Source organism: Liolophura sinensis, chromosome 5 (genome assembly GCF_032854445.1).
Source record: "Liolophura sinensis isolate JHLJ2023 chromosome 5, CUHK_Ljap_v2, whole genome shotgun sequence".
Lineage (NCBI taxonomy): Eukaryota > Metazoa > Mollusca > Polyplacophora > Chitonida > Chitonidae > Liolophura > Liolophura sinensis.
Genome location: NC_088299.1, coordinates 4803377 through 4825614, shown reverse-complemented (window position 1 = coordinate 4825614; position 22238 = coordinate 4803377). Strand labels below are relative to the sequence as shown.

Here is a 22238-nt window from a genome sequence, read left to right as displayed (position 1 = left end):
GGCACCCGGCAAAAGGGAGACTTTCACATTTAAATGCGTTAACTCCACATTGTACATGTTTCTCCATGATCTATTCACTATCTAACACTTCATATAAAAAAATAAATAAATAAACGAAAACAGTGGTGTACATAAATGTACTTGTATATACATTTCGCTGACAAAATTAAAAATTTGTTTGTTTGCTGCAACAAGCTCAGTTTAGGACTTTATGGATAGACACTTTGGCTTGATTTTTGTTTTTTTGTTTTTTTCTTTTCTCTACAGAATGGATTCTACAGGTATTAAGTGTGAAAAGTCATAGTAGTGTTTATGACCAAATAATTTAATACAGATTTACTGTAAACATTTGTTGATCTACCATATCTCAACTGCATCAAACTTTAAACGAAGAAAAAAGTTCATATGTTGATTTTAGTGCAAAAAGATTTATTATTTATTTAATAAGTGTTCTACGCCGTACTCAAGAATATTTCACTTATGCGACGGTGGCCAGCATTATGGTGGGAGAAAACCAGGCAGAATCCAGGGGAAACCCACGACTGTCCGCAGGTTGCTGGCAGACCTTCCCACGTACGGAGTGAGAAAAGAAAACACCTTAATATGTGGGTAGGGTAGTTTTTCCAGGTGAGGCTAGGGCTACCCTAATGCATAAAGAATCCTTTTAATTCCACAGACGCTTTAAAACAGCCTTAAAAGTGTTAAATTACATAAGCCCCAGTGAACATGTGTTACATGGTTTAATTAGCCCAAAGAGAAATTGTTCGACCTGTAATTTGTAACTGTGACAAACTAACCCGCAATTTAGAGGACCGAACCCCTCCAAAAGTTTTATAAAAACAAAATGACTGAACTTTCATAAAAGCATAATGTGGCTTAATTGTACTGAAACATGAATGTATACGGTACAAGTTCTTCAAGTATAGATGTACCGGACATACCAGTTGGTTTGATTTCTCGTTTTTCCTAACTGATAAATTTCAAAACCCGCATTGAAAATTATTCACTACGTACAGTGAAAGTAATTGTTGGTTTTAGGTGAAACGAAGAATGCCATGAACAAGCCACTAACCTGCATTTAAATAAAATCAAAGGTTAGTATTTTTAATTTCATGCTGTTGTGAATAGCGATGCATTTTTCTGCATACAAAGTATACAAAACTGAAGTTCAAAAAAATATATATATACTGTGTGAAAACATTACGCAGTAAGCTGGGTTAATGATGTCAAATCTTGTATAATTATACAAGGTACATGTACATACATGTAGCTTAGATCTCTTGCACCTTTATACACACTACTGGGATCTGAAAGTATTTTCTGATGGTTTCTTATATTTTCCTTGTCAACATTTACTGAAAATTTTATCACAGGCCGATTCAAAAACTCTCCCAAAAACTTTTATACATGTATATCACCAATCAAAGGAAATATGTCTAGGTACTAGCATATTATGCAAATGTTATTTGTTTATTTGCATCAGGTACATATACGTGCAAGTGTTATCTGTCAGTTAGTTTGTTTGTTTAATAGTTTGCGTCAGGTACATATACGTGCAAGTGTTATCTGTTTGTTTGTTTATTTGTTTGATAGTATGCATCAGGTGTGTTTTTGTTTGTTTGTTTGATAGTTTGCATCAGGTACATATACGTGCAAGTGTTATCTGTCTGTTTGTTTGTTTGTTCAGGAGCAATACAAGTGTAGCCTGTTGTTTGTTTGTTTGTTTGTTTGCTTGAAGTGCAGGGCAACATCACATTTAATATCTGATTTTGACAAACACGGATGAATTTGCCTTTACAGATATGCGTGTATAAACTGTCCAAGGTACTGCTGCAGCCTGCTTTTCTGAGCCATCTGCTTAACAGTATGGTGGTACATGTATGCGTTTAATCAACATAGACATGTTGTGACACTATGCCAGCCCTTCAATGGGCATCTCTAAAAATAAGTTTGCTTTCTGTAACCCTACATTGGCAACACACCACAAAGATCCCTACCCAAATACTTTCACTGAGCCTTCCTCCACAAAATCTTTTAAATTTTTATTCCTAATGCCATATGCCTTAAAATGCAAAACTTCATTGAAAAAGTAAAAATAAAAAATAATAAATTCCCAACTGCCCAACCTCTAATTTTCCAGACAGGGTCAGGGATACATAAAACAAACAATTTCTTAAGGTTGGCCTAAATGTATAGACATAAACAGCAGCTGTTGCTTCAGGTATTGACTTCCAAAAATCACCAATGACAGTGTGACTACCACATAACAGAACAGTGCTATAGTGCTATAAACATGTATGTGGCTACAACACCTCAAGTCTGCCCGATTTTCTTACAAAATAATGCCAGAACGAGTGAAATATTCTTGAATATAGCGTAAAACACAAATCAACCAAATAAATACATATAACAACACAACAACAGGTGCTAACAGCACAAATAACTAACAAATAGAGTGTCTGACCTTGCCTGACCTTGGTGGTATGATAACAATTCAGAACACTCAATTAAGAGTGTATCATATGTGTTAATTACTAGGGTTTCTCATTAAAACAACACACAGTGATTCAACAGACATTGAGAGAGATGTTTGTGCATTGTATGAGTATTATATAAAAAATTTCACCTTTATTCACCTGTTTGCAAGACGTTTACTCAAGCATATTCTGAGGTCATTATTCTGTGTAGACTGATAAAACTATACTTTTTGTGAAGCCTGAAAACTTGCCAATCCAACTGATGCTGTTTTTGTCTCAAAATTCAACTTAAAAAGGTGTGTACATTGCATTACAAGTGGCTCTTTCATATTAGAAAAGGTTGAGAAATTAGAATAACTAAATTAAATACAGTCAGGAGCATTAAATACTGTGTTCGTATAGATCGATGTCTGTCATTAAGAAGAAAGAAAAAAATACACAAACGTTTATTATCTTGCAAGAACAAGTTTTTAAAACAAGCTTCTCCAGCTGTAACACCAACTACACAAAGATTTAATACGACAATCCAAAACGTCTTACCTCATATTTGGATATTAACCGCTTCCTATACCTTATCAAAGGTTCGTCAGCGCTTGTTATACTATACTGCCGGATCTTCTTTCCAAAATCCTGAAAATAATAAAAGATAAACACATAAGTCAATGGAAATTTCAGACAGAGACACATAATTAGGCCACAATTTAAGACTCCCAAAAGATCTTGTAACATGAGGAATCATGTATCAGGAAAACAACATTCATGTACATACAGACTAAAACACTTCCTGATATCGTCTCAAAGACATCTTTTTACCTGAAGTTTTGTAATTATTTGGAATAATTCCGGACCCACTGCCTTTCTTGAGACTTTTTCGAAGATGCGTTTTCCTGGTTCCTTTTCTGTCACGTAACCTCTTGCCACTTTTGGAGGCATACCTTTCCCCCGGTGTGCACTAGCTTCCATTCATGGAAAATCTAACTGAGGAGCGGCAAGCAGACAACGCACAAGATTGATTTCAGCGCAAGACCTGAGTCTTTTTCTCCGACAACACTGACTGGTCCCCGAGGCATTAAGCATGTTGAACTTAAATACTGCCTTAGTATCAAAACGTTTTATGAAGATGACTCTTCAAAGAGAACCTTGTAATCTTCACCCTAAAGAAACAAGTGTCCATGTGTCTAATGGGTTGTTGAGAGGAAACAAGGAAATGAGCGTCTGATGTGTTGGCGCCGTTTCAGAAAGTGCAAGACGGCTAATCTTGTCAAAACAGGCTGTTGGAGAACCGTGGGTGATCTTTGTCACGCGAGATGAATGGTGTAGTGTTCTAGTCCCAGGGTGGAGATGTTTTAACTGTAGCTGGCTTCTGATATTCCAGCAAAAGAGAGGAGTATGAATTTATCAATAATGTACAAGTATGATGAGCATTAGCAGTATGGCGGTGACATATTGACCATCAACTTGCAGTCGCCATATGGTTGCGTGTCTTTCCGCAACACTGAAGGGGACAATTTACCCATAACCTGAGAATAAAGAATGTGGTAATTACGCCCTGCCTCAAAAACAGACAGATGCATGTACCTTTTAAAACCATGCAAACAATACATACATTCACTCAAATCAGATAGATATTATCATATCAGATAGATATTATCATATCAGATAGATATTATCATATCAGATAGATATTATCATATCAGATAGATATTATCATATCCGATATATCTGAGTGAATGACTCGATCACACCTACCTTCCTGACAACTTGAATAGTTCCTCAGGGAGATACAGACGAACTCTTTCACACTGAGGTGGATTACTGAGATAGCTAGCAAATCATGCCATAACAAAGGCTGCATATAGGCGATAGGCAATCCAGGGAAATTCGATGAGTTATTGTCTGGTAGATGCCGGGCCCAAAGCCTATGGATATATTCCCACCTGTACAGACTCAGACTGTACAGTCATAAAGGCTGTATTATATTTACTCAAAATTTCCATCAGAAATCATTCCAGATATATTCCAGCGGTGGGGATGCCGTCAAAGGTAGGGACAATTGGCCAGATCATTGTATTTATCACATACCCATCTCACATGATCACATGTATATATTCTTATGCAGATAAGAGCAGCCTGAAGATGAACGTGGGTTTCCCAAAGGCTCTGCCCGATTTCCTCACACCTGAAAGGTGTTGGAAAAAAATTGGAATATGGTGTAAAACACCAATCAAATAAATTAACAAAATAAATCATACTAATACAGGTAGTAGCCATCTTTATTTTGTTTTCATCAGTTCTAGCAACACTGTCTACATGTACATATATCCCTTCAGCAATTTATATATATACAGGAGTAACCCATTACTGACAGCAAGACCTATGAATTATCCAATCAGGTTAATTAGACATTGACTGGCGTAAAACTAATTGGCAGATGGTCACCTAATGCTCTTAGCAGCCACAGTACATCTCTGTCTGAGTAACTCACTGGTTATACCCTTCTCTTGTCACTTGATTAAGATGTACAGTATATAAATACTCCTAACTACTTGGTGATGGATTTACTTTTAAGGCCAGCATTAAAAATATGTTTGTTGGGCAAAATTAACCGACCCTTCAAAGAAGTGCCCAAAAGTTCTTTCTGAAATTTTGAAAGAAGAAAGTTCTTTTTTTCTCTCTCTTAAAGTTAATTTTGTAAAATTCTTTTTTAAATAGCACAACGACTGGTTGACCCGTATCAGTATAATGGCTTTGGCGGGGCGCCTTACTTGCCTTCGGTAAGGCGTCCCAGTGAAGCAGCACTAGATAAAAAGAGTGGTAGAAATCCGTCCTGCAACAAGGAGGCACATTACACACAACCTAAGGATTCCTTCGTCGTCATATGACCGAAAAATTGTTGAGTACGACATTAAACCCCAAGCACTCACACACTGAAAACATACTAAGCAATCTTTCTGACTTCAACCCATCCAAATTCTTATAATTTTTAGGACAGATATTGGAAGCTCTGAAAGCAAAGAATTACATCTCTCTCCCATTTGTTTGCAAAAGTGAAGGCATGAATGTGTTTTCCATTCGATGGACTAGCCCAATGAAAAAGAAAAGAAACAAAATATTCCTGCTTCAATTAAATATGTATTGGCTAAAATGAGCAGGGCAGCTGTCCCAAAATTAGAAGAATGAGATAGTAAACTAGAAGCATGAGGTAGTGAGGACCACATTCAAGCATGCAGCCTCATTGACCAAGGGCTTCCTAGTCGTAGCTGAGTTTTGGTTGTCTGAGCTAGAGGGGGCCCCCTATAACCTTTCAGGTGGGTTGTCAATCTGAAGTAAATCCGTAAACAATTAATACTGCATTTTAATTATCATTGCTCAACAATAACGCCGGGACAGTATTGCTTTGATTCTTTCCTGATCGTCATTAAAATTATTTATTCATTTGCACGGTCTTCATCATCACAGGGCACTGAATGGTGGACGCTGATTGAGGATAGTGGATTATGGTAGTCAGCAAGAGTCACTTTCATTGTGATGTCAATAGCCAGAATCGATCTTTTCGCTTGGAAACACACATATGGGTAAAGACGCACGTACACAGGTAAACGCACGTGGAGATTTAATTTCCAAAATGAGATTATACAGTATCAATCTCCTTCATAGATACTTGCACATAGACGTGCAAGTACATATAGGGCAATTCTGGTCCAAGCTGTGTAGTCCATAATATGGTGGTTCTGCCTATTAGCTGTTTGCAGAATTTGTATTTCCTGCAGAAACACATCTTTAAGGAGACACCAAAAGATGCTATGAAACGAAGAGTATGGTTTTAAAGAAAATGAACAATGATGAAAAATGAGAGAAAAAAATTTCTTTATAACCCCCTCTATTTTATGCATATTAGTACAGCAGGCTACTTAATTTTATTAAGAAAACAGTAGTCCGAAGTTATATTTACACCCCAAGAAGAAAGATGAGAACCTTTTTTGCACTTACATGTATATGTTAAGTCACCTCATACACTATTAAAAACTAAAACCCAAGCGCTTCTTCCATCCTTTAATTTCTGCATGGATATATTTGTATAGCACAGATGAGCAATGAACTCTCCAGCCTGAAATTTCTCTATACACGAATATTAAGTTTATTTATTTATTTGATTTATGTTTTATGCCGTACTCAAGAATATTTCACTTATACGACTATAGCAAATATTATGGTGGGAGGAACCCGGGCAGAGCCAGGGGGAAACCCATGACCATCCGCAGGGTGCTAGCAGACCTTTCCACCTAAAGCTGGAGAGGAAGCCAGCATGAGCTGGACTTGAGCTCACAATGACTGCATGGATCACAGGCTCCTGGGTCATTATGCTGCACTAGCACGCTAACCAATTGAGCCACAGAGGCCCCCTACTCAGCGAATTAGACTTACCCTGAATCTGTTGGCCAAGAGATATGTAATGCTGTTCTGGTTGTAAGAATCTGTGTTCTCTGCGTCATGGTTCAACTCCTCAAACACAGGGATCTCCTTCTCCAACGTCCCTCGCTTTCCCGAAGCCGGCTGATCATCTGCACTCACAGGAGTTACGATAAACTGTCAACAAACAATCATGGACATAACTGAGTTACATGTAGCTCCATCTTCACTTTACGCTGGCACAATACCATGGACTGTCAACAAAAAATCATGGGCATAACTGAGTTACATGTAGCTCCATCTTCACTTTACGCTGGCACAATACCATGGACTGTCAACAATCAATCATGGACATAACTGAGTTACATGTAGCTCCATCTTCACTCTACACTGCCACAATAGCATGGACTGTCAACAAACAATCATGGACATAACTGAGTTACATGTAGCTCCATCTTCACTTTACGCTGGCACAATACCATGGACTGTCAACAATCAATCATGGACATAACTGAGTTACATGTAGCTCCATTTTCACTATAAGCTGTCACAATACCATGGACTGTCAACAATCAATCATGGACATAACTGAGATACATGTACATGTAGCTCCATCTTCACTATAAGCTGTCACAATAGCATGGACTGTCAACAAACAATCATGGACATAACTGAGTTACATGTAGCTCCATCTTCACTATAAGCTGTCACAATGCCATGGACTGTCAACAAACAATCATGGACATAACTGAGTTACATGTAGCTCCATCTTCACTGTACGCTGGCACAATGGCATTGACTGTCAACAATCAATCATGGACATAACTGAGTTACATGTAGCTCCATCTTCACTGTACGCTGGCACAATAGCATGGACTGTCAACAAACAATCATGGACATAACTGAGTTACATGTAGCTCCATCTTCACTATAAGCTGTCACAATGGCATGGACTGTCAACAATCAATCATGGACATAACTGAGTTACATGTATCTCCATCTTCACTATAAACTGTCACAATAGCGTGGACTGTCAACAAACAATCATAGACATAACTGAGTTACATGTAGCTCCATCTTCACTATAAGCTGTCACAATGGCATGGACTGTCAACAAACAATCATGGACATAACTGAGTTACATGTAGCTGCATCTTCACTTTACGCTGGCACAATACCATGGACTGTCAACAAACAATCATGGACATAACTGAGTTACATGTAGCTCCATCTTCACTCTACACAGTCACAATAGCATGGACTGTCAACAAACAACCATGGACATAACTGAGTTACATGTAGCTCCATCTTCACTTTACGCTGGCACAATACCATGGACTGTCAACAATCAATCATGGACATAACTGAGTTACATGTAGCTCCATCTTCACTTTAAGCTGGCACAATACCATGGACTGTCAACAAACAATCATTGACACAATTGAGTTACATGTAGCTCCATCTTCACTTTACGCTGTCACAATAGCATGGATTGTCAACAAACAACCATGGACATAACTGAGTTACATGTAGCTCCACCTTCACTTTACGCTGGCACAATACCATGGATTGTCAACAATCAATCATGGACATAACTGAGTTACATGTAGCTCCACCTTCACTTTACGCTGGCACAATACCATGGATTGTCAACAATCAATCATGGACATAACTGAGTTACATGTAGCTCCATCTTCACTTTATGCTGGCACAATACCATGGACTGTCAACAAACAATCATGGACATAACTGAGTTACATGTAGCTCCATCTTCACTCTACGCTGTCACAATACCATGGACTGTCAACAATCAATCATGGACATAACTGAGTTACATGTAGCTCCACCTTCACTTTACGCTGGCACAATACCATGGATTGTCAACAAACAATCATGGACATAACTGAGTTACATGTAGCTCCATCTTCACTTTATGCTGGCACAATACCATGGACTGTCAACAAACAATCATGCCAAAGTAAGCTTCAGTGATGTCTCTACATGCAAATGTACATGTGGTTGTCAGTCAGGCCTCTCCGTGTATTTTACATATATGTAGTTCTTACACAATACATATAGCTGTACATTTGCAACTGCCTGCAGACTCCAGTAGCATGATGCTCATGACCTTAAAATGATTAGGCAGATAAATGGAAAATTTTTCTAACAATGCACCAACTTAAGTTGTGAAAGAGAAGTCAAAATAATAGACACCTAGAAATATAAGGCCATAACTGAAAGAACAGGTCATCCGTATGCAAAGTACACATTATCTGAAAAGTTATTTCATGCAAATAGAAAAATATGGTTATCATGTTGTTGTTGTTGTTTTTTTGACGATAAATAAAATACACAAAAAAAAAAACAATAAGGTCCTATGGTTGACTCTTTGGACCCTTTTGAACACACTGAGGCACACAGAAGTCAAAAATTGATTTTAATCTTTTACATGTAAGCATGCTCTTAACTGTAACATTTCAACACTAAATACATGAAGAACTATTCTACAGTGGACAAATGTACATGTCTATTCATGCTGAACAAAGATGCTATCAGAGCATATGTTTAGAGCAGCACGACAACAATATGGTCCAAAAAGTCCACTGCAAAATCTCAATATTTATTTCAATTGTATTCACAGAAAACCAAAAAAAATGTAAAACAAAAGGATATTATGAAAACCACATTTGGAATCAACATAAAATGGCATTTTAGATGATGACATGCACGTACTTTATTTTAGATCTTGTTTATATTGAGGTTTTATGTTTATACAACAAGGCCGCACTGGCTTTAGTCAGGTAATAAAATGTACATTTAATTAACAATTGGGTTCATTAGGTATACATTTACATGTAGAAGAGAAATCACTGACCTATATTCAGGACTAATTTCAGCTTATTAGATCACAGTGTATATCACTTCCAATTACATGATGATGTACACATACATGTATCTCAGAAGGCCATCATTAAAAAAATGTTTGTTTGGCATAATACTCTCACAACCCAGTTAAAACTCTGTTGCAGGTTTCTTACTGAGCTTTTGATAAAAATTTTTGGGGAGTCTTTCTCACAATGTTGCATAGTTTCTTTGAAATCTGTATCTTTTCACTGGCTAGCATACATAAAATCCCTACCAATCTAACTAATTTTCCTGAGGTTAGGTCATGCAAATAAAGAACTTTTTAAGATCAGCCTTTACTAGTCCCTTAACTATGTTATTTCATCTTGCTTAGCTGCAGATTATAAATAATAAAATACGAGAACATACGCACCGATAACCCTTTGATTACGATAACCCTTTGATTACCAGTGCACTATATTTATAAACTCTGTTCCTTTTATCAATAGTAACTGCAGGATATATATCTATAATTAAGATAAATATTTGGACCAAAAATATTTAAGTACAGAAGAAGTATGAGGATGTCGAAAACATTGCAAGGATGTCAAAGAAATGCAACATAAGGTAATGTCAAGGACATTTCATATATCAAAAGACTGTCATTAAATGTTACTTGTTTCCTACAGAATGAAAGTCAATTTTTTTTTAACCAATGCAAGATCAGAACCTGTTCCTTTCATTTTATCCCCCATGGTTTACACTTGGAGTATTAGAACCACTTGTTGATGACATATTATATGGTACACACATGTTCACTCCGGAGATACATGTATGTATAGTTTCAACAAAGGAATTTTAGTTTTCAGGCTGACTTCAGGCTAATTCTCAAAAATTTTAAAAAATAAAACAGTTCAGTAGATCACAGTTTTCCTTCTTACTTTCAATCACCCATATAGGATTTTTGGAGGGTGTACTTGTACATACTAGATATTACAGTGTTTAGGTGAGCCCTATAGCCAACACTTTCAGATGTTATCTAGAGCGGTGAAAGCCAGGTTTGCCAACTTAGCCCACATCTGTCATATCTGATTACAACCAGCTCATGTCAGATACGCCTTTACAGGATTCCAACCATTCCTCAGCCTTAACACTTTGGTAACCTCAACGGAGCCATAGCCAAAGAACCAGTTGTAAACTGCTGTTGCCATGGTAATAAGATCCACACTGACCAATCCAAACCATTGAAATTCCTCCCAAATGGCGACTGATGGTCCCCTCAGGTTTTTCCAAATATTTGATTACCATACAGGATCAAAAAATTTCCCCATGAAAAAAAGCTCCTTTTTAGAGGCAAACAAGTGCCACAAAATATTTCTTCTCCTGTTGAAACATTTTTCTAAAAGAATACCATTCTGTTTTCCAACAAACTTCAAACTGACTTTCCAAGATTAATAGAGCTCTTAGTATCCAACAAAATGAGCAAATTGATATAATTGTGGACAAACTTTTAGGTCATTTACAGTACTCAAGGATGAATAATATTACATGTAACAGTGCCATACAGCCCCCAAAAAACCATAAGCCTCTTGCACTCAACACCTTTTTCTTTCTTCCAAAGACATACATTTACACAAGTAAACCATGTTTGCTGCAGAATTAAGGCTATATAACATCAAGTTTTTTGGAATGTTCAACAGGGTACATGAGAGAGAGATACAAGTACATGTACACAACTCAGTGAACTGCTGACAGCCTTTCAAGCAAGCTTCACAATTAGCTGGAAATATATATGGCTAAGGCCAGAAAAAGACATCTGATGTTTCTAATGGCAAACCTCCTTTTTCACTTTTTTTTTCAGAAATGACACTAGGTCATGCATCTATTTACACTTCACTCACAACACAACCAGTGAAAATAAAATACTTTGAGACAAACCCCCCCAAAATTTTAACAAACCAGTTGACAAACACAGTGCTACATGTATTTACACTGTACATCTATTTACTAAAGGCATTTACAGCAATTAATTCAAAAAGTATGTAAGACAAAAAAGCTGTATATTGCTCAAAAGGGCTGAATAGTTGTTTTTTTTAAGCAGTAACTACACATTCTTTTTTTTTTTTTTTGGTCCAAAATAAAAAAATAACTGAGATTAAGGAGTACTTAAGCTGGTATAAGGCACTTCTTCACGAGACAGATTATCATTTTTTTCACAAATATTTGCAAAGAATTGAGACTCGGGGACAACCTTATAAACCATCCTCCCTGCAGAAATGATTCATATAACATAATAGAGAGTCATATTCAAATTTTTCTAAATCTTTGTTATACCCAGTTTGGTAAAGTGCACTATTTAACTGAGGCAAACATTTCACACAAATAAAAACGTTAAATTGGCCAGTGAGTAACCATCATAATCTGACATGTCAACTCTGAACAGATTTGTCATTCCCCAGCATAGCAGGGTGTCCAAGTGTAGAAAAATATACCTTTCACTTTAAAAACAGATTACCTTTCACTTTGAAAACTGGTTTATTACAGCCTGATAAACTTAACATCACCTGAACGCAATAAACAAAGTGTATTCAACATTTTTTACATTTATAGACACAAATCACAAAATTCCTCAGAGAAAATCTACTGCTTAAAATTCCAATTTCATCAATTTTTCCAACTAGTACATGTATATTTATGTATTGATCTATTTGACTGTTTTTAATGCCATGCTTAAGTATTCAATACTACATGGTGGGAGTCAGTTTTATGTGTGGAGAAATTAAGTGATGCACGTTGCCTGGATTAAACCACTGATCTTTGGTGAGTTACCTACAAACTTTCCCACTTCTCCAAGAATAAATGTGTCCTCACAACTTACATGTTGGTTTCACAATCAAATAATAAAACTTTCAATTTTAATAGGTAAAATATAAAACTGATATACACTTTTTACCTTGCTTGAACATGTAATTTATATGTAGACATCACACACAGTAAAAGCGATCTTGGGGTAACCTTGAGTCTGGACAGTGCGTCAAGGTCATAGGAAAACCGTTTTCATTTATAAATGAAAAACTTTGAGTTAACATGTATTTTTAAGTATGAAACATTCAAAAGTGCTTTTGAAATCAAATTTTTCAGGGAAAAAAATTTAAAAAAAAAAAGAAAAACTGTAGGAATACCTCTGTCTCGTCTTTTGCTGGTGCAGACATTATTTATGCTCCAAGTTGTTTCATATAAACTTTCTTTCATTCACAAAGGCTATCCCCAACTTAAGGCTTCAAAAACCACAGCAAAGTTTCCATGCACCATTGGCTGATAACAGTTCAAGAAACAATTAACATCAATTCTCAGGAACCACAAGTAACTTCCTAATCACGGCTTGAGAACCGTCCAAAATGAGCGCAACTGCTTAACACTGGAACGATGCAACCAGGTATCTAAGACAATTTGCATAAAGGACTTCAATTTATACATATCAGCCACCGTCCGAGCACAAGAAAGAATGAGATTTAACTCTACCCACTAATAGAGTGACGAGCTAGGAAACCAAACTATCTACTATATTTGTCAAAGTCTTCAATGGAGAGTGTTCATATAAGAATGAGTTCATAGCACTGCTACCTGGCAATAAGTAGGATCAGGGTTGGGCAGAATTTGGACAGGGTACTTCTCAAACAGGTTCCAGTGGTACCAGAAAGATAGGCAGACGGCTATAGACTAATGATCTGTTGATAGTTCATGCCAGAACACAAGCATCTACTGTATCTGTGTATAGACTTCATGTATATCTTCTTGTATATAATTTGTATACTTTACATGTGCATATATGTCGGCAGAATGTAATACTAGTTGCTCTACAAAACTATATTTCTCCATTTCCAATTACTCACCTGCTGGTATACAGAAACCATTCCAGGGCCCAGTTGTTCAAACTGTTTTAAGTCTTAATACCAGATTTAACTTTAAACCAAGTCTTCAATTTTCTATCTTTGTCCAAAAATAATTGTGTAACAGTGTGTAAAACATGAACTAAATATGCTGATGTTATACCTTGACTTTGGTCAAGTGCCTAGTCTGTTGAATTTGACTCAAATCTTAAATATATGACTTAATATTAGTATTAGCTAATACACTTTCTAACAACTGGGCCCAGAACCTTATATCTACCAAGGTATTAATATCTATGTAAAACCATGAACACTGATGGATATACAATCATGTAACATTTAACAGAATCATTTAGCATGAAACCAGATTGCCCCATTTCTTCTAATTTTTAAGACAGACATTATGAGCTAAAAGCAGAATATTATGTTTCTTTCCCAGCTTTTTTGGAAAAGTAAAGATGTGCGTATGCTTTTCAATAGATGGTCTAGCCATGTGAGAAAAAAGGAACTCAATATTTCTGCTACTGCTACATATACATTGGCTAAAAAGAGTAGACCAAGTGTCCCAAAAAATAGAAGATATTGGGTAATTAGATTTGTACATAAAATGCTAACACAATTATTTCAATACATTTCCTCCACCAATAAACCTAATCACCATCAAATGAGCGGAAAAAAATTAAACACCAATCAAATATATACATTACTACAAAATCAAATACATGCACTTGTTTCTTTTCAAGATCACTATGTATCATAATAATAATAATATCTATTTATCGAAGGTAGCTCGGTCAATTTACAATGAAACTGTTCTTCCCCAAGGCCTTCACAGAGAAAACAAATACATGGGAAATATGTACTTCAGAGTCCAATCAAAATATACATCAATATATATAAAACAAGATTAAGCACCATGTTGTTTGAAAAGAGAAGCTATATACATTCAAAGATACAAAAAGCAACAGCACAACCACTAGTACTGTCCCTGCAACTGTCCCAACTAGCAGGAGAAGTATGATAATGTGATAAGGCCCATTACCATCCTCTTCCTCTAATAAAACATCACTTTAAGCTGCACTTAATAAAATGTCTTTGTGCACTGTCACAATATCACTTTAAGATGCATTTTATAAAATGTCTTTGTGCACTGTCACAATATCACTTTAAGATGCATTTTATAAAATGTCTTTGTGCACTGTCACAATATCACTTTAAGATGCATTTTATAAAATGTCTTTGTGCACTGTCACAATATCCCTTTAAGTTGCATTTTATAAAATGTCTTTGTGCACTGTCACAATATCCCTTTAAGTTGCATTTTATAAAATGTCTTTGTGCACTGTCACAATATCACTTTAAGATGCATTTTATAAAATGTCTTTGTGCACTGTCACAATATCCCTTTAAGATGCATTTTATAAAATGTCTTTGTGCACTGTCACAATATCACTTTAAGATGCATTTTATAAAATGTCTTTGTGCACTATCACAATATCACTTTAAGATGCATTTTATAAAATGTCTTTGTGCACTGTCACAATATCACTTTAAGATGCATTTTATAAAATGTCTTTGTGCACTGTCATAATGTCACCTTTAAAATCTCAGATCAGAGTTTTCCATTTTGTTTTCTAGATGCATGTATGACCCTCTACATGTACACAGATGCATTGTGCCATATGGACAAACAAATCAACTTGATATCAAACTGTCACACTCAAAGGGCGGGATATAATGATTAAATTATTAAAAATGGTTTCTTCAATAAACACATGTAGTTCTACAAATAATCCTAGATGCTCAATATCAATTTTGTTTCTTAAGTCAGTGTGTTCAAAATGGTCCATTATTGTTTTATTGATTTATTTATTTGTTTACATCATTGGGATTTAATGAGTGAGTGAGTGAGTGTTTGTGATTTAATTCCTCACTCAAAAAGAATAAACTTTTAATACAGAGGTACATGTATGTCTAATCACCGAGAAAAAAACATACAGAGCGAACACCTCATCCTTTAGAACTGTAAACACAACTGAGCTAATCGAATGCCAGATACAGTTAGGGATATCTGAACTGATCAAGACTTGATCGTGCTTTATCCAGTCCAAAAAGTCTCAAAAAAAAAAGGTACAGGGAGCTTTGGATACACATTGTAGTTCTCAGTGAGCTTTTTTTCCTTTAGTTCCTCCCCCACCCCCCTCCCCCTTTTTTTTTCTTCACACTAAAGACACACTAAGAATTTGTCAGCCAGTCAAGGACAGTAACACTGGCATTGCCTTCTCCCCTCTTCATGCACCACATGGCTAGCACAAAGACTTTCCTCACCAACTTCCACCAGGAAACATGAATTCTGTATGGCATTCGTCTTCATTACCCAGCAACTGTCTATCCGTCTGCGACTGTTACTGATTGGCTCTTGACTAGGGTGTTATGTCCATCCCACCAGGTATAACGAGGGTGTTGATGACTTAGCCTGATCATTGATCACTCCACACAATCACCACCTTTCAAAGTGTTTTACTGTTTTCTATCAAACAACCATGAATATTCATATTGTGAGATGTTTTTACATCAGCTCTGATGTTTTCACATGAAAGCTGTGCTGCCAATTGTGCATTGTTCTAAAGTACAAACTTCTTTTAAACAATACTGTAATTCTTCAACTTTTTTGTCTGTTTATTCAAGCATACTCTCAAGGCATTATTCTTAATGTTACAATCATACTTTTTGTGAAGCCAAGAAGTTGGACAGTCCAACCAATGTAGTTTTGTCTCCAACATCAAATTACAAATGTGCATAAACTGCACTGAAAGTTGCTCATCTATAAGTGAAAAGGTTGGGATTCAGTTAGGGTATGTGACTTCTTTGTCTTACTTACTTTTATCAGAGTAATCCTTCACTTAAGAAATAATGTTCGCATCAGGGTAGTCTAACAGTAGTTTTACATCAAATCGATGTGGAAGAGTTTATATTTTATATTTATATTTTAAAATTTGTAAACTCTTCCACATCGATTTGATGTAAAACTACCATTAGACTACCCTGACGCGAACATTATTTCTATTCTATTACCTTGGTAGAAGCAAAATCTATTCGTAATTAAAACAAAAATGCCATTGCGGTATAGATTAACAGCAAAAAACCCCCCCACTTTCCCTGACACGTTGTTTTCGTCCAACCAAACATTCTAAAGGGGCGTGACCTAAGTCTGGACGAAACCATGATGTGTTTTACAATGGGGGTGTTAAAATGCGATGCTAAATATTACGGACGTGCTTCACGACTAGAATGGAATAATAAAAAGAATACGTTTGTTTCTCGAAAACAATTCCGACTATAAAATATAGCACTATAAAGTAAAACATCTGCAGGGTTGCTTTCATATTGTCCCGCTTTCAGCTAAGACGCTGTTATCAGTGTGGGCATCGGTAAGACAGGCATGGTGTCAAACAGCGACAAACACTGACAGTGAGCCGGGGAGGTCGCTCGTTGCTGGCAGCGAGAGTTCGGGCAGGTCAAAAGTTTTGCCAAAGTCTGTCTAAGAGAGCTAAAGGAGCTGGAAACCTCTGGCATCAGCAAAACGTGGGGAGTTCAACTGTTTAAATGTAATTAAAGTCTGAATTAGGTACGAAAAAATAATAATTGAAACACACAAAATTAGGTTAACAATAGTTTGATACTGAATTTTATTTGGTTTACTTGTGTAAATGCTTTGAGGTCGTGTTGTATTCTGTATCAAATTCATAAACGCTGGGTAACGAATGTTGAAATAATGGAACACTTCAGTTTACATTTTCAATTCAATATTAATTTCTCAAGATATGTTGATAAATAACAAAACAATAAAAACATCACAGATATGTGTTTATGCTTATTATTAGTAAGCAAATAAATATATTATAATTTATATGTTGAAGGTATCATGAAAATAAATATGATTTGCGTTTATTGTATTGTGAAATACAATGGATGGCTATCACAATTTAAATTTGTAATGACGCAATCTGTACAAAGTTATATGTACATTAAACCAGCCCCGTGCACATGTTTCACTCAGTGCGCCGTACCAGTATGTAAAATGTACCAAATTTGAAGATCTGGGTCAACGGCAGTATATTGGCGGCAGTCCGGCAATAGCGTTCGCAGAGAGAAAACATGAGTAAACGGACTGAACATTGTGGATAAAGAAACAACAGTTTCACTCGGACAAACATCAAACAAGAATTGGGAGTTGAAAAGGACGATCTGCAGCCAGTCTGCTTTCCAGAGGATGTGAAGTTGATGTGAACTCTGCTGTTATTTATTGTTGCATTGTTAAACAGCCCTCCAAAACTTTGAGGCGTGACTGAAAACTGGAATTTTGCCATTTGGACTGTATTGCTATTGTTATGTGTAGCATTACAGTCGACAGCGTCGGGCATTTGCACTGGGAGTGGCGTGACTGACATGGGGGTATTTTCACTCAATGGCATTTTCTCTTTCAGCATTTTCTGATAACAGACTTGAAGCATGCAGGATATTGTTGATTTCACGGCGTTTTGAAATGGACGGTTTGGTGACATAACTCCCTACACTGGATTCATTGCGATGGCCCGTCACAGACATAACATCCATCACAGAAACCCTGGCATCAGCAAGAACTGTGGCTGTCGTAGCCCGGACGCAGTGATTCGTGTACCAGCGGCTAAGTTTTGCATTGCGGGGAATATCAGACATCATGGATCCGATCTCTTTTAGACCCATTGGTTGATTGCCATACCATGGTTTGTGGTCAACTGGGACGTTTGGGAGAGGCCGGTGAAAGAAAGACTCGGAGGAAGAATTATCAGGTCCATATGTAAAAAAAAAAAACTTTTCGTGAAACCATTACTACCTCTGTTGTTTAGCATTCAAACGTCCCTATGGGCTTTAAATTGTATGTAACCTGATACTTTTCTTCTTAAAAATAAACGTTCGCTCCGACAGAAAAAATAGCCATTTTGTTTCTTTGTTTATATTTGTCGTCTGCTTTATTCAATGTAAACAACAACTTCCATCGCTCTTTTATCTAGTGCTGCCTCTCTGGGACAACTTACCAAAGGCAAGTAAGGCACCTCGCCGAGACATCATACTGATACGGGTCAACCAGCCGTAGCACTATCCCCTTCACGCTGAACATAAACGGAGGAAGTTAACTTTTAAAGTCTTAGGTATTACTTGACCCAGGATTGATCCTGGATCTACTGTTTCCGAAGCAGACGCTCTACCAACTGTGCTACCCGGGCTGGTCTACCAAAAAATTGAGGGCCAACTAAAAATTAACTTCAATAGTTATCCAACAGCACTGCCTGGGTCCACGCCACTAGTCTTTCACCAATTCTGCTAGTCTGGTGTCTATACAGTTCATGATAATGGGAAAAAGCAAGAAAAGAAATGGAAAGGAATGTACTGGTTTTGAACCCTAGACTGCCAGGCATCATTGACAATTGGCCAAGTACTGAGGACTAGCATAAAGATTAGGCAACTTTGATCTTCAATTGCTGGCTGAGGACAAAAGACAAAAATAATACATTGTTGCAGAGCTGATGCCCCTTCCTAGGTAAACTTGAGTCAATGCTTTCATCCAGTCTAGCACAAAGCTCCCATGTTATTTACATAGGGCAGTTTTGTCGAATTCTTGCTAAAACATGAAAACAACACAGAGTACAAAAATAATTCTTGCAGATTTGTAATTGTGACATCAAGCAGCACCAATTGACCTACTTTTGAGCCAAGTTCATTGGTCAGTTTTGGCCTTATTTGCATACGGTACCAAACTAAAAGCTTTTTACAATCTTGGTAGGGCGATCCACCTAAAAACTGTAAATGTAAACTTTATCTGAATAGGTTTAGCCATTTTGGAGAAGAAGGTTTTTTTACCTTATCAATCAAATTCAAAATCCTGCTAAATCATGTGACTGGTAAAACAGCACAAAATGTAAAAAGTTATCAAATGTAAGAACTAGGCTACTGTCCTGTCCCAAACAGACGGCGGCCGTTTTTCTTTTCATACCTCGGATATACTTGTACAGATTTATCCCATAGAATCAGTGAACATTGTGAAGATTGACAGAGTAAATTTTTTCCACCACACCAAACGTAGGTAAGCCATGAGTGCTATATGTGAGAGTAAAATGAGAGACAGATATAAGGAGAATCTGTGGTTGTGCGTTGTCAGACAGGAACCTTCCGCCATGTGAATGATGGCGATGAGAAAACATACCGGCGTACAGGTGACTCAATGTGGCGAATTTCTACTAGATATCACAAAAGTGATTTCGAAGCACTTAAAGGCCTTATCTTCAATTTGTTTACCTTTATTGTTCACTGCAATCGATGATTAGTCATAATATCAAAATTACACAGAAGCTCAAAATTAACAGGCAAATCTATGGTAGCTCTATTTCCCCCGGGGCAGCAGCTTTGATGCAGGGGCATCGCCAAATACCTTACATTAGGCGTGGTTTATACAAATCATTCCGGTTTCCTGCACTCATAAACCTAAGAAACGATGTTCAGCTAAAACAAATTTTGAGTATTTTATGCAAACATTAATGGCAAATCATTATCGTACGTGTTTTGTGTTACATGCTCTATGTGTTATGTATGCTATTATGAATTGCCTCTAATAACGATGTAATCTGTCAAGCGAATTTTCCTTTCACAAAATTGCGAAACAACAGTTGTTGTTGTGTATGTCTGCGTTTGTAAGTGAATTAACAGCTTTCGTCACACCTCCAGGAATTTATTTATTTCTCTACTTTCATACATGTGTATTTGACTTGTTTGATGCCATATCTAAGGAATTTTACTTACACCATGGCAGTGAGCTTTATGGATAGAAAAAACTGGTGCGTGTGCCTAGGGCAAACCACCAACATTTCACTGACAATTATGACATTTACAATCAACCTTTGGTATTATTTTAGAATATAGCCCAAATAATAACCTGCCTGAGCTAACAGCCACGCAACCGTCATCAACTGTTTACTTTCACTTAAGTCCTACAAACAGTTAAATCAAGGGGATCAACCATTTCCGTGCCCGATGTCAGGTTTGAACAAATATCTCATGCATTCTAATGATTCAAAGACAGGCACCTTAACCATGGCCTAATCACAGTTACCCTGATTCCTCACCGTTTTCGCATATGACAGAGCAACTTTTAATCCCATTTATGCACCTTTCTAACTTGAATCTTAAGACACATGATGTTATGTTGGCCAATTTCAGGGCTTCACAAAAATTATTATTTTATCAGTGTACACACAATGATGTCCTAAAAATATACTTGAATAAACACCTTGAAAACTTGCAAAAAGGTTGAAGATTTACTGCACAATTTCACTTGACGTATTATTGTATTTTCCACTGGCTTATGAATATGAAGAGATATACATGCACATACATGTAGGCCATGTGTACAATCACTTATTAATAACATCTGGAAAGTAGTTCTGCTGAGGCTTATTTTCACATCATGCTACAAACACCTTACTCATGTTACTTAAAGCGAGTATCCAGTAGAAAGCATTCAGATGTGGCACCTCGATAAGACATCTTATACTGATAATTCATAACCAACTTTCCAAAACACCACATTAACACCTGTTCACTGAAAGAATATTCCCCCAGCCTCCACTAAGAGAGAACAAAAGGCACCAAGTCATATGTCAAATATCAGTGATCATTAAAGCCAAGACAGATCATACCGGTGGCTGTGAATTGAACAGCAGCCAGATGCAACGATGCTTTAATACAATATATTCCTTTCTGATCCCAATATAGCGTGACTGGGAAAAAGATTAATTAGCATGCACAAAAAACGACAAAGGAAACAGTGAGTAACAATGTATCTGACCTACTCCTGTAAATAGTGATATTGCTATAACTTGGCATACAGACAGAAAACCCAAGGCCAGGCAAGAGAAAAACAGTTCCTTGTGAGTTACGATGGAAGCCTTGATGAGCTTTCAGTAAGTATCAAGAATGAAACTCCATGTAATATTCTGCAATCTCCTGTGCATCTGGCTGCTGATCTTGCCCAGTTTCCACCCATAATAATGCTGGCTGCCGTCATATAAGTGAAACATTCTTGAGTGCGACTTAAAACACCAATCAAATAAATAAATAAATCAAAAACCTCCATGTACACATAGATGTGCATGTACATTGTGGTAAAGCACAACCCTACATACATGTATATATATATATATATATATATATCTGATTACAATTCCATCAAAACGTCCATGTACTTAAGTCTTGATGAAAACCACTCTCTAAAACTACACTATCTTAACAGTACATGCACACCTACACGTAGCTTTAAGATCGATTGGCCATAATTATAGCGTTAACTGTCATCAGTCTGCCAACGCACCTCTCTGGAATGTAACCGATTTATTTATTTATTTATTTACATGTATGTTGTTCAATGCCACATTCACGAATTTTCCACCTATATACGACTGTGATTTTGTTTAATGGTTGAGGAAACAGGAGTGCCAAGGGCACATGTACGCACGTCACTGCGGATGGGCCTCAGGGAAGTCACTAAGGAAATTCTCACCTGTGACCCACATCAAAAATGGCT

General features: G+C 36.8%; 1 protein-coding gene across 2 annotated transcripts in view; it reads right to left on the bottom strand.

Annotated features, from left to right (window-relative positions):
* LOC135466059 (H(+)/Cl(-) exchange transporter 7-like) overlaps window positions 1–13196 on the bottom strand; it is a 52920-nt gene extending 39724 nt beyond the window's left edge. For both annotated transcript variants that reach the window (XM_064743469.1, XM_064743470.1), the window contains exons 1-3: window positions 12914–13196; window positions 6903–7064; window positions 3018–3107 (exon numbers count right to left, since the gene is read on the bottom strand). In XM_064743469.1, coding sequence (XP_064599539.1) covers window positions 3018–3107; window positions 6903–7064; window positions 12914–12943 — 282 coding nt within the window. In that variant the 5' untranslated portion in view covers window positions 12944–13196. The remainder of the gene's footprint in view (window positions 1–3017; window positions 3108–6902; window positions 7065–12913) is intronic.
* Window positions 13197–22238: the final 9042 nt, after the last annotated feature.